At 38.7% G+C, this 14,312-nt stretch overlaps 1 protein-coding gene and 1 long non-coding RNA gene across 3 annotated transcripts in view; one reads left to right on the top strand and one right to left on the bottom strand.

Moving 5' to 3' along the window:
• The window catches only part of Ap1s3 (adaptor related protein complex 1 subunit sigma 3), a 51,790-nt gene that overhangs the window by 27,080 nt on the left and 10,398 nt on the right, over positions 1 to 14,312 (top strand). For both annotated transcript variants that reach the window (XM_042679257.1, XM_042679258.1), the window contains exons 2-3: positions 6,338 to 6,516; positions 8,875 to 8,983. In XM_042679257.1, the coding sequence (XP_042535191.1) occupies positions 6,338 to 6,516; positions 8,875 to 8,983 (288 nt within the window). The remainder of the gene's footprint in view (positions 1 to 6,337; positions 6,517 to 8,874; positions 8,984 to 14,312) is intronic.
• The window catches only part of LOC122107494, a 337,519-nt gene that overhangs the window by 10,648 nt on the left and 312,559 nt on the right, over positions 1 to 14,312 (bottom strand). The gene's annotated exons all lie outside the window — the stretch shown is intronic.

A 14,312-nucleotide genomic window follows, 5' to 3' on the forward strand; every position in this document is an offset into this window, starting at 1 on the left:
GGCGGGCTTTGAACTTTGATCCTCAGATCTCAGCTTCCTGAGTAGTTAGGGTTATAGGCATGAACCACTTGTGTCCAGCCAATCATTCACTTTTTTTTTTTGTTAGTGAATGGGGTATGAACTCTGGGCCTGTGCACTGTCCCTCCACTCTTCAGCTCAAGGCTAGCACTCTACCATGGAACCACAGTGCTACTTCCAGTTTTCTGGTACCTTATTGGAGATAAGAGTCTCATGAACTTTCCTGCCTGGGCTGGCTTTGAACCGTGATTCTCAGATCTCAGCCTCTTGAATAGCTAGGATTACATGGCATGAGCCACTGCCGGCTGGCTCTATCGTTCACTTTAAAGTAGACACTTTAATTTGATTGTAATAAGGAGTTTTGCTATGATATTCTGCATGTGCTTTAGAATTTTAATCAGAATGAATTCCTTATTGCTTTCTTTTCCCCAGTCCCTTGCCCATTGTTTAACATTGTTTAATGATTTTTAGTAAGATCTTCCCTTTCTTCCTTCCTTCCTTCCTTCCTTCCTTCCTACCTTTCTTCCTCTCTCTCCCTCTCTCCCTCTCTCTTTCTCTCTCATGTGCATGTGTGTGTGCACGCTTTCTTACTTTCTTCTTCTTTTATTTTTGTTTTTGTGCTGGTTCTGGGGCTTGAACTCAGAACCTGGACAATGTCCCTGATTTTTTTTGCTCAAGGTTAGCACTCTAGCATTTGACCCACAGCTCGACTTCTGGCTCTTATGGCGATTAATTGGAGATAAGAGTCTCATAGACTTTCTTGGCTGGCTTTAAACCATGATTCTTAGATCTCAACCTCCTGATTATCTAGGATTACAGGTATGAGCCACTGGCACCTAGCTCAGTAAGATGTCTTATGCCAGTTTCATACTTAGATATCATATATTTCAATATTATTCACTCTTCTTAATTCTCTTTCCCTCTCCCTTCATCCCCCAAACAACCCCATATTTACAGTCAACTTGTATATATTTACACACACACACACACACACACACACACACACACACACACACACACACACACACACACATACATTCAGTTTCTGAGCTTGGTTTATTTTGCTCAATGTGATAAGTTCCAGCTCCATTCACTTTCCTGAAAATGATATAATATTTTTTAAGGCTGAGTAATATTCCATGGTATATGTGTACCACATTGTCTTTATTCATTCATCAGTTATTGGGCACTGCTCGGCCACTGAGAACAAAGCTATAGTAAGCATGGGTTTGCAGGTTTCATTTTTGTGTATTGATTTAGACTCTAATAAATGCCCAAGAATGTATACTAGGGTGTTTTGGTTTTTTTTTTGAGGAACTTCCATGCTGATTTCCATAGTGTTCTTAGTAGTTTACATTCCCTGCCAGCAGTGTAGGAGGGCTTTCCCCTTTCTGGCCCACATGTTGTCATTTGTTTTCTAGATGATTGCCATTCTCACTGGGATGAGATGAAATCTCGGTGTGGTTTTGATTTTCATTTCCTTTATGATCAAGGATATTGAACATTTCCTTATATATCTGCTAGTCATTTGTATTTCTTCTTGTGAGAACTGCCTAATTAAAATCACTTGCCCATGGATTAGGAAGGTGGCTTAGTGGCAGAGTGCTTTGCCTAGCATGCATGAAGCCCTGGGTTCGATTCCTCACCACCACATAAACAGAAAAAGCCAGAAGTGGCACTGAGACTCAAGTGGTAGAGTGCTAGCCTTGAGCAAAAGAGGCTCAGGGACAGTGCCCAGGCCCTGAGTTCAAGTCCCAGGACTGGCAAAAAAAAAAAGAAAAAAGAAAAAAAAATAAAATCACTTGCCTATTTATTAATTAGGCTTTTTTTTTTTTTTTGGTCATGGGGGCTGAACTCTGGGCCTGGGCGCTGTCCCTCAGCTCTTCAGCTCCATGCTAGTGCCCTACCACTTGAGCCACAGCAATACTTCTGGATTTTTTCTGCTTATGTGGTGCTGAGGAACCAAACTCAGGACCTCATGCATGCGAGGCAAGCACTGTACCACTGAGCCAACATCCCAGCCCTAATTAGGCTATTTTTGTTTGCTGTTTGATTTCCTTGCGCTCTTTGAAATTTCTGGATATGAATCCTTCATCTGTTGAATAGCTAGTGAAGATTTGCTCCCATATTGCGTCTTTGTTCTAGTAATTGTTCTTTTGCTGTAGAGAAGGCTTTTGATTTAGTGAAGACCCATTTTTATTCTCTATGTTGTATATTCATGGCTCAGATCCCCAAAACAAGCCTGCCTTGTCACAATGGTGCTTGTGATGTTACCAGTGGTGGGGATAGAGAGAGACTCTTGGATGCTTCTCTTCCTGAAAGCTGGGAGGAGGTCCATATCATGGATCCTGGTGAGGAGCGGGTGGATTTGCAAACATTGAGGACCGTAGTTGCTATTCAGAGGCATTACTATACATATTGACATAAAGGAACGTGAAACACTGGTTCAGAGCAACAGACTAGACAAGTTAGTATTGGTCTGCCCAGTGCTTCCCTCAGAAGGCACCTGGTGCCTACTGGATATGCTTCAGAAGTCCATATTAAGACGGAAGTGGCACTGTGGCTCAAGCAGTAGAGCGCTAGCCTTGAGCTGAAGAGCTGAGGGACAGCACCCAGGCCCAGAGTTCAGGCCCCACGACTGACCAAAAAAAAAAAAAATGGGCAGAAGTCCATATTAAGAAAACCCTGTTTCGGGCTGGGAAGGTGGCTCAGTGGTAGATCGCTTGCCTTGCATGCATGAGGCCCTGGGTTCGATTCCACAGCACCACATAAGCAAAAAGAAAAAACGCCGGAAGTGGCGCTGTGGCTCAAGTGGTAGAGCCCTAGCCTTGAACTGAAGAGCTGAGGGACAGCTCCCAGGCCCAGAGTTCACGCCCCACGACCGGACCCAAAAAAAAAAAGAAAACCCTGTTTCAAGTTCTAGGTCAAAGTAAGAATTTGGGTCTCTCTGAAATGTGATCAGGGATTGCCCTAGTAGACCCTCTGAGAATAAGGAATTCATCTGGCATCTTTGGATTAAGGGATCATCCAGCCTGAGGTAGACCATGCTCATGGCAGCTGGTAGAGCTCTTTCCTCCTGAGGTGAAGATCAGAAGTCTTGGTGAACTCTAGAGCTGACCTGAGCGAAGCATTTGAGCTGAATATAATCCCTAACCCCACTCAATGTATCATGCTGGTTTTTATGGGAGAATGTTACCAGACTTCCTGTTGTTCCTTTCACCCCAGCATCATTATTATTACTATTATTTAATTTTATTATAATGTATGTACAGAGGGGTTGCAGTTACAAAAGTTAGGTAATGAGAACATTCCTTTATGAACAGTGTCATCTCTTCCCTCATTTTCTCCCAGTTTTTTTTGTTACCTCCTAGCCCTGCTCCCCAGTAAGTTGCAGAGGTTGTTTTCAACATAGTGACTAGTGACTGTTACTGCTGAATTAGTTCACCCTTTGTCCCACCATTTCTGTTTCCCCTTAACCTCCCCAAATCAGATAAATTTACTTACAAGACAAAAGGGAAAAACAAAACAAAAAAATCTCACAAAACGTAAAGTGAAAAACCTGTTTCCATTTCTTTGAGTTCATTTCGATAAATTGAAATGAGCTGTCCTTTCTTTGTTCATTTCGATTGATCACAGTGAACACCCCAGCAGTATTATTGAAGAGAGTGTGTTTTATGACACCTACTTGTTGAAGTTACTACTGCAAATATTGGAAAACCTTCCACTTGACTTTTTTTTCCTACTCTTAACAAATGCTAATCAAAGATGGCATTTGATTAACCTCTTAAAATGTATTAGTCAAATATGCTCTGAATGACTAAACAGATAAATTAAATAAAATTAATTTCAGGACGTGATGATACATGCACAAGCTACACTGCTAAGTCTGGTGACAGGTCCCAAGCTCACTTCTCCCTCAGAGCAGAACTTGAAAGGCTATATCTTCCAGAAAATGCATTTGTTAGATTAATTTAGTTTCTTTTGCACCCAGAGCACATTAATATATTTCACATGGGTGCTATGGATGTGTATACTGTGTCTCGATCAATCATCCTCTCTTATTGCTAGGATGAGATGTTGCTCTCTTCATTGTTCTCTTCATTGTGGTATTGTCCACATTCACATTGGCAGACCTCCTGTTCTTGACCTGCTTTGCTGTATAGAAGAACTAGGGAGGAAATGGCTATTGAACAGCAGATTCTCAGTGGAATTCTGAGCATCAATGGTAATTTTAGTAACATGTAGCCTATGGAAAATCCCAGAGCATTCTCAACAGTGATAATTATGAGGTCTGAGAAAAAGGAAAAAGTATATACCTTGGATTATTTCTTCCAGGACAAAGGGAGCTTAAACCTTTAAAATCCATCATTATGTATGTGAAGAGTTAATCTTATTCCAAGGGTAGTGAGGATGTTCTGTTTGTTCTATGGTGGAGAAAGTGGTTTAAATGGTAACAGAAGAGCTTTAGATCAAATGGGAAGAAAACTGTGTATATCTATCTATATCTATCTATCTATGTGTAAAACACACACACACACACACACACACACACACACACACACACACACACACACGAATTAATAGGAAAGGAAAGTCAACACCTACCAATTGTGTGCCTTTCATTTCTCTGGTAAAAATCTGACCATTCACTAGACCTTGGGTTAAAGAGTATCATCTGTTGGTAGTAATAAACTGTAGGGGCTTATTCTCAAGGTCCTGATTTTTAAAATCTCATTCAATTCTATACTTTGAGAATGATAATCATTTTTGTGGTATCTCTTCTTGAAATAAGTACCCATCTCAATATGATTCTAGGAAGTTAGCAACTGTGTTACATTATGTAATTATTCATACCTCTACCAATAGGGAAGTGGTGTTTAATAAAATGCAGTGACCTAAGCAGATGTTTGAAATTCCAGACTGAGGGTGATTTTTCTAAAGGCAGCTGAATGAGTAGAACTTTTAAACTTGGCTTCTTTCTCATCTTCTGTCATATCTTGGTCTTCAGATTATTGCTATAACATGTTTCTTTCTAAAACCTAAGATTAGTTATCAAGGATACCTCAAATTCTATAAGTTGGGGAAACTTCTGAATGAACGTCCAGGTTCTGTTTTGTTATAGTAAGTTATGAGGGCCTGTGCAATGTTAAACCTCTTCAATAACAAGTTGAATAGTTAGTTAAAAACTTTCAGAAAATAATGCAGTTAATCTTGTTTTATAATACATATTGTTCTCCCTTCAACATAACTGAAAGAATGTATTTATTTTTAAAATCAAATCCAAGCTGAGTATGGTGGCATATGTCTGAAATCCTATCATTTGAGGAGAGGCAGAAAGATTGTGAATTCAAAGACATCTTTTGCAATATAGCTAGTTCCAAGCTGGCATGCACTTTATAGACAGACCTTGTCTCTAAAATAAACAAAACCTCACAATAAAAGCTGGGTAAGATAAATTGAGATTTTAAGCTTGCCCTTCTAATGCTATGTGTTGAGAAAATTTAATATTTCATAAAATAAAGATTGAGCCATTTAACAGTGTCTGAAAATAAGAACACTATATTCCAAGATTTTGAAGCAAATGTCCAGATTTAAACTTTCTCCTCACTTAAAACTTTCAAAAATTTTAAAGATGTGAACCTGCATTTTTGAATACACATTTCAAAACTTACTTTAAAATAAAATCAGGTTGCTTCCTAGCATCGTCAACAACTATTGAAGTTGTTAAAAATCGACCAGATGTCAAGGCAGTTGTAATTTGAGATGATCGATTGATTCTAAAGCTCTCAGCCAAGCAAACCACAAAATGGAGAAGAGCTAACAAAGATATGGTAGTCTCCTCTCCCTTTTTGGCTCTTTCTCTCTTGGCTTAATTTCTATTTTCTTTTTTTTTTCCCTTTATTTCTGTATCATCATTTTGTTTGTTTAGTTGGGATATGCAGCTTGGATATGATTTTTAAAGTAAATCAATTTTTCTTAACATTGTCTTTTCTTGTTTGTGAAGGAAGATTATTTTCTTTATGGATTACCATGACTGCCTTGTTACAGTTTTCTCCTTTTGATGGTTTTCAACTCTTGAAAGAAATTAAGTCATCTTTCCCTATAATAAGAGTATGCTAAGGTGGTGATACATACACTTACTTGTTTTCTCTGATGAAGTAAATGTACTTCATCTGTTGAGATGATTCTCATGTTGGTAAATATTTTCTCATCTGATCAGACTTGCATTCTTTGTAAACACTGCCACAGAACCTCCATGTCTATAGAGAATAACTTGATTGATCAAGTTCTGGCTTTCCCTGTCCTTTCTTTGTTCTAGATACATTTCATCTTGCTGTTCAGTCGACAAGGGAAATTACGGCTGCAGAAATGGTACACCACTCTCCCTGACAAAGAGAGGAAAAAAATCACCCGGGAAATTGTTCAGCTTGTTCTGTCTCGAGGTCATCGGACAAGCAGTTTCATTGACTGGAAGGAGCTGAAACTTGTTTATAAAAGGTGTGAGTACCTTTATGAGAACTGACTTTCTCAATATCGCGTTCGTTTGTATTCATCTTGAACATTTTAGACTGCAATACAACCATTTTCTGAAATCCATCCTTTCCTGAAATCCTTAAAAGCCAGGGCTTAAAATTTGTACTAACAGACTAACAAGCAAAGAACCCTCATTGATTGAAATGGTTTTCACGTGTTAGGGTGGATTCTACGTACTTAAACTATATATTAATAATGTATGTATTATTACCATTATATTCAAGACATGTCTCATGAGCACATGTATTCCTGGCTTATCAGTTATATTTGCAGACAGTCAAACTAGGACCTAGAGTTTAAGTAACTAGTATCCAGGTATAGTAATTGAAGTGGTGGTAATTAGCAGAGCCAGGGCTTACGTCCAGATCTGTCTGGCTTTAAAACCTATCATTACTCCTTTTCTTTGTATGTGTATACCAATTCTAGGGTTTGAACTCAGGGCCTAACACTCTCACTTAGTTTTCTCTTTGCATATGGCTGGTGTATTACCAATTGAGTCACAATTTTACTTAAGGCCTTTTGTGTATGTGTCCCAGTCCTGTGGCTTGAACTCAGGGCCTGGGCACTGACTGAACTTTTTTGCTCTATCACTTGAGCCACAGCTTCACTTCTGGTTTTTTTCAGTGGTTAATTGTAGATGAAAGTTTTACAGACTTTTTACTTTGAACCATGATCCTCAGATCATGGATTATAAGCATGAGCCATTGGTGCCTGGCCACTTCTGGCCTTTTCCTGGTTAATTGGAGATAAGCGTCTCATGGATTTTCCTGCCAGGGCTGGATTTGAACCATCATCCATAGATCTCAGCCTCCTGAATAGCTAGGACTACAGGCTTGTCTAGTCTTTTTTTTTTTAAATCACATCTGCTTAAAATGACATGAACATATTAGAAAGAAATCTTTATTAATGAGAAAACAGGCCCAAGATGTAAATGAAGACCCAGGACATTGATGCCCTGGGCAGAGTCTGAATGTAGCTGCACCTGATACCATACCACAGCTTTCAGGAACAAAGCACACATTGGAAATGCCTGGCAGAGAGTGTTTATAAGAGCTGATGGGTTGAATGGCAACTTCTTTGTATGACTACTTAAAGATAATAAAAAATAAGTAAATAAAAAGAAGAATGAAGAAAGAGCTTGGTAGGGGAGGGATGGATGAGAATGTTGAAAGGGGTGACATTGATAAAGATGTATTCTATTCATAACCTGCTTTATGAAATGGAAACTCCCTTGATGACTACTTAAAGATTATATAAAATGTGTATGTATATACAAAAATGTATGGGGCTGGGAAGGTGGTTCAGCGGTACAGTGCTTGCCTTGCATGCATGAGACCCTGGGTTCGATTCTCAGCACCACATAAGCAGAAAAAACTGGAAGTGGCACTGTGGTTCAAGTGGTAGAGCACTAGCCTTGAACTGAAGAGCCGAGGGATAACACCCAGACCCAGAGTTCAGGCTCCGCTCCATGACTGACAAAAATAAATAAATAAATAATATATACATATATATGTAAATAGGTTCAGGACTAAGATAAAATAACATGGAAATTTTTTTTTAAAGCTGATGGAGAGGAGAGGGTCTCTGAAGATTTTTACTTAATAAAATAAATTACTAGCAGGAGGTGGACAAAGCTTCTTCTGCTGGTGCATTCTCATAGCTTGATAAGAGACTGGGAAACAGACACAGAATGACAGAAACACTTCATGAAGTAAGAGAGTAAGGGCAGGGCCCCTGGGAGGACTGGGCAAGAGTTTAGTATTGTTTTTGTGTGTGTATGCCAATACTGGGGCTTGAACTCAGGACCTGGGCACTGTCCTTTGGCTTTTTTTTTCCCCCTCAGGACTGACACTCTACCACTTGAGTCACTGCTCTGCTTCTGGTTTTCTGGTGGATAGACTTTCCTGCCCTGGCTGGCCTTGAACTATGTCTCAGCTCTCAGCCTCATGAGTAGCTAGGATTTCAGATGTGAACCACTGAGACCTGGTACGGATTTGGATTTTACAAAGGCAATTTCCAAGCTGGAGAGGGGCATGAACAGACACTGTGGTTGCCCCGGACCAAGGACACTGTTCCCAAATCCTACCCCTTCAAGGTAGAATTTTGTGGAGAGCCATATAATGATGAGAAATGTAAATCTCCCACAATATTTTACATATTCCCTCTAGTATTTTGGGTGATGCGTGGATGCTTTCATTCTTGGATGGAGAACATCTCTGTCAGTAAGGAAGTAACTCTACTTAATATTCTTTGGGAAAATCCATCTTTATTTAGGTTGTCAGTGTCTCATCCTGTTTTTCCTTTATTTTTTTTCTTTTCAAGGTATGCTAGCTTATATTTTTGCTGTGCAGTAGAGAATCAAGATAATGAGCTCTTGACACTAGAGATTGTACATCGTTATGTGGAGTTGCTGGACAAGTACTTTGGAAATGTAAGTGTGGTTCTGGGCAGTTAGTATTGGCCATAGTCTCTCTTCCAGCTCTTGCTTCCTTTTGTTTCTCTTGCATTTTTTCTCTCTCTCTCAAGTCTAAAATGTGACTTGCATTTGTACCCAAAATTGTTTTAACTCACTTTGGGTCATAATCCATGGTTTATCTCCCTACCTATAGTTCGGAGACTTATTGTTAGACCATAGATGCGTTGGAGTACTTGTTACAGATAACCAGAGTTGGAGTGTCAAGAATTCCTTGATGTCTTCTTTATTCCTCATTAGCTTTATCCTCTCTCTCTGTTTCTTGTTTTGACCCTTATGCCTTCTCTGCAGGTATTCTGTATAGCAAACAAAGCAAACAAACAAAAGCACCAAAGCCTTTTGCTTCCTATTGTTACTCCATTACCTTCTGTCATTTACTCCTAAGTAACAGTATCTTACTGACTCCATCTTGAAGAACTTGTCCACTTTGCCAGATTAGAAAGCTCCACTGAACCCTCTCTGCTAGTCAGCACCAATAAGTGACAATTCTTAAATCTTCGTGTTTCGTCCTGTCTCCTTCACTGAATCCTGCTCATCACAATACTACTTCTTCTTTTTTTCTTTTTCTTCTTCTTTTTCTTCTTCTTCTTCTTCTCCTCCTCCTCCTCCTCCTCCTCCTCCTCCTCCTCCTCCTCCTCCCCCCCTTCCCCTCCTCCCCCTCTCCCTCCTCCCCCTCCCCCTCCCCCTCCTCCTCCTCCTCCTCCTCCTCCTCCTCCTTCTTCTTCTTCTTCTTTCCTTTCCTCCTCTTGAACTCTGCTGCTTCTTGATCTGGAGGCCTTACTTGTGCTGCTGGGTTCTGGTCTGCTGAATGCTGTCTTTTCTTCCCATCCTCAAAGTGTCTGCAATCCCTGTTTTCTGGGAATTCACTACCCCATTGCTGTTCCTTTCCTTGGTGATGGTTTTCACTGAGCTTCTCACTGCCAAGAACCAAACTCATCTTTTTAGAACTGTTGTGTCTTGTAGCAGGAATTCATTACATTCTAGGGTCCTTTAATGCTGGAAGATCTTTGTTTGTTTTTGTGTGTGTGTGTATGTGTGTTGGTTTTTTTCATTATGTCAATTGTCTTATAATACTCTGCTATGTAACAATATGGCTCTACATACAAAGAAAGAACTCACATGACAATTTATATTCCAGTATGTACCTAGTGAGAGCATAATAAATAAATACATACATACATAAATAAAATAAAAAAAATAAATAAAAAAGCAATCGATGATATTACAAGAATGCTCATCCACCAGCAGAATGGAAGGCTTTACTTTGCCCTCATCAGAAGTTAAAGGTTGAAGTAAAAAACTCCAGGCATCTAAACTGTGCCGTCACAATGAGATTGCGTGTATGTGAAGAGTATGCATTCGCTTCCTGGCACACACTGATTGCAGAGCATATCTGAGAAGCTAAGGGGTTTGCCAGTTAGATCCCTTGTTTAGATGGAATGCAGGGCATGTACTCAGAAGCAAAACACATGGTTCTGGCTTCAACCAGTTAGGGCTTACCTTTACCTACCTGCCATGCAAGAGGATCTCTACCCTTTGCTAGAATCCGCCTCTGCTTGTTCAAATTAGACTAAAGCTCATCCTCCTCATTCCATCTCTTTCACTAGTTTAGTTTTCTTGGAATTTGATTTTTGCTTTTCTTTGAGACTTTTTACATTTGATCCTTTCTGCTCAATTCTTCTCTTCTTGGTTTTGTGGCTACCATATTTCCTACAAAGCACAGGTCTAACATGTGACTTTTCTTTGCAGTCACTTTTCATCTTCTGTCATGAGTAAAATTTACACCTCAAAATCATTGGTTCCAGAATGTTGAAAGGGGTGACACTGATGAAGATAAATTGTATTCATAAACTGTGTCATTGAATGGCACTTCCTTGCTATTACTATCCAAAGATAATAAAAGTATTTTTCAACCATCATTGGTCCTAGATTGTTCCTTCAACCCCTGTATTCCTACCTTTGTATACCTAACATAGCCTCTGCTTCAGAGTGTGCAACAGCACATTACCTGGGACAAGAGTTTTCTGACTACAAAGTTGCTGATCTCTGCAATGATGACTTGTGGCTTATTTCTATAAACCAGCTCAGGGCCTGATTTCAGCAAATGCTGCTGATGCATTTAATCCCATTCATGACTTCACAAAATATACCAGTGGAAATATTTTCTTTTGGTAGACATTCTCTGCTCCATTACCTTGTTCACTGAAGACTTTTTATTCTTATCACCTGATTTTAGAAGACTTTGATTAGAGTAGATTCCTCCTGTGTTCTCTGTAATGGAATATACAGTATTTGCAGTATTGATCAGGAATTTTTTAAAAATCAGATTTGTTTTCAACAGCCTTTATAATGAGGAGCACTAAAAGAATTTTCTCTCTTTCCATCTTTTCTCCTTATAAATGATGTTGCAAGGTCTAAACTGCTGCTTCAGGAATTTTGAGTGTTAGTAAATAGAAATAAGACAGTAATGTCATCTTGTCTTTCTCTTCCTGCCTCCCTAAGATAATAAGTCGAATGTTTCCAAATGTGAGTTCATTTAACTTCATGCTGTCTTTTATTCCAAGGAATGGTGACATTTTGGTGCCTCTTTCTTTTGAAATGAACTGCAGACCTGGGCTTCTGAAGGGCCTGGAGGAGACTCCTGATGCCCAAACTTACTCATAACCTGCCTTCTCTTCTTCGTTTCTCAACTATGGTTTGCCTTTTTCTGTTTTCCTAGAGTAGACCAGTTATGGCCATACGAATTGAGAGTGAATTTTGATCTCCTTATGTTGAGCCAGAATTCAGCCAAGATATCCCAGAGTACCTTATTTCTTGAGAATCTGGATGACCTGCGCTAATGATCAGTCCCGAGAAAGTATGAAGAGACTCAGAATAAATCCCAGTACCTATAGCATTAATTTTCCATCCTATTCTGGTCTACCTTTTGAAGCTCTGTCGTGAATCAAAATTTAATTCACTAAAAAATTCAATGAATCTTTCATTAAGCTAAGAGCAGCTAAGAGCACTTCAAGGCTAGATGCCCAGTAGGTGTTCAATCCTTATTAATTAACAGTGAAGAGCAAAGGCTTCCAGGACTGATTCTTATTGACATTGTCTCAGCAATATTACCTCTCTTTGGTTTTCGTTTCTTCTTGTGCTAATACCAAAGGCTTTGAGTTCTGTCCTGATAATAACCAAGTAAAAACTTTGTGCTGAGCTTCTCTTAGAACATGGGAAAATATCATCTTCCAAAGATAGATAAGTCAAAATGCCTGGCAACTAATTTATGTATTTTTCCACACTTTTCAATTCCCAGGAGATTTATAAGGATTAACTAGTTAATCTCTCAATATTCAGTGAGTAGCATCAACCTCAGTTTATAGAGGCTGAGAAGAAAAGTCTCTGAGTCTCTCAGAAGGTAATGGTCTATCTGAGGGTTTAGACATAGGTTATATTTGCCATTACAGACTGTAGATATTTTTTATTACTATTTTGTTTTTTTGTTTTTTAACTGATGCACTGAGAATGTATGGATGTTGGTATCTTCAGGAGCTTTAGAACTTGACATAGGGGAGGTTTCTCTTCTAAGAGTGGTTCTGAGGATCCCGCTGAATTTTGATGTCTACTTGCTCACTATTCAAACATAAGACTCCCATTTTACAAATGTGAAAAATGATACTTCAAAATGAGAATAGAGGTGTTGGCTTTTCCAACCACATGGTACTGCAGTAAGGGTCACAGAGGGTAGAGAGAATAGTTGAATTTATAAATGACTTATAAATAGCAAAACTTACAAGCCATATTTTGCACTACACTGATTCACTTTATACATAGCTTTCTTATATTTATGTAGTTTCATGTTAATCTGAATAATTTCCTGTCTATAACTTTGAAACTGTATTTACTTTAGAACAGAATTTGACAAGGATTCTTAAGATTCTAGAGGCTTTGGCTGATGAAATGTCAGAAGTAATCTTACTGTACTCTACTACAAGAGAATACCTCAATATCCAGTATATTAAAACATAAGACTAGGAAGTTGAAAACAAACAAGCAGAACCTGTTGGAATTTAGGTCCATGGGGAAAAGTAAGTAGAAAGTTTCCTGTGTTCGTTTACATAGTTTATGGAGAAGGAAACCACACATATGTGATACAATTCTCAAGCATCAAGGTCATATGTATAATGTACTAGTACTGAACCTTAAGATGGAATTTTTACATATCTGAGTAACTAAGTACAACCTTAAATGTTGCCAAGGTTTTGGAACATTATTCTTCATAGTTTCAGATGAAGTCAGACTCAAAGAATAACCAGAGTATTTTTTTGGAGTCACTGTATATGAAATAGTTGCTAATTTATAGCATTCTCTATAATGCTAATGCACTGGGGATAATTTCTCTTAATGTTCTAGAGTCTAGTACAACAAGTTTGAATGAGTATTTTATGTCTGTCTGATGATACGTTCCACTTTACCTTATTCTCATCCCTTGGAACTAGGTATGGGCAATTGATGGCCTCATAGCTACCAGAAGATTCTACAGGCCTGGGGACAGTTGCTGCTCTGAGTGGGGCACAAGAAGTTCCTAGAGAACTTGTGTTAGTGTTTGCCGGTCAGGTGCACTTGGCAGGATTGTAATTGCTAGTCTATCCTAATAGGCTGCTGTCTGCCTTGGATTCCTGGTCTACACCTGCCTTGAACTCTGAGAGTCCTCAGCTGTCGCTGCTGTAATTCCTGACCTCTGCTTTTCCTGACATCTGGTAACTGCTTTCTTCTCTTATCTTTTCTGTCTATGGATGTCTAATCTACTGTGATTTCTTTTTTCTTAGTTATATTACTTAAAATTGTAAAACATTTTTCAAATCCTTCTAGACCTAGAATTTTTTTTATAAACAGGGAGGCAATATGTGTATTATTCCACAATTGTGTGTTCCATTTCTAATCACTTAGAAATTCCTGTAAGTAGTTGTACAAATTACCTTCACATTCTACTTCATTCTGTCTAATGTCTAATTTCCACAGAGTCCCCATGCCATTGGAGAGGTCTACATACTTTTTTTAAATTGGAGAGGTATACATACTTTTTTTAAAGACTGTTTTGTGGATAAACTTTTGAGTTCTTTCCAATTATCATATAAATGATACTACCACAATCTTTGTTTATATATACATGTATATGTATATATTATTGTGCACTGATTTGAGTATAGCATGGGATTAGATTCCTTGTGGAATTGTCAGGTCAAAGAATTTGTACATTTAATTAATTTATTTATGCCAGTCTTGGGGCTTGAACTTAGGGCCT

The sequence above is a fragment of the Dipodomys spectabilis genome, unplaced genomic scaffold (genome assembly GCF_019054845.1).
Source record: "Dipodomys spectabilis isolate Male_0828 unplaced genomic scaffold, ASM1905484v1 ptg000051l, whole genome shotgun sequence".
NCBI classification, from domain to species: domain Eukaryota; kingdom Metazoa; phylum Chordata; class Mammalia; order Rodentia; family Heteromyidae; genus Dipodomys; species Dipodomys spectabilis.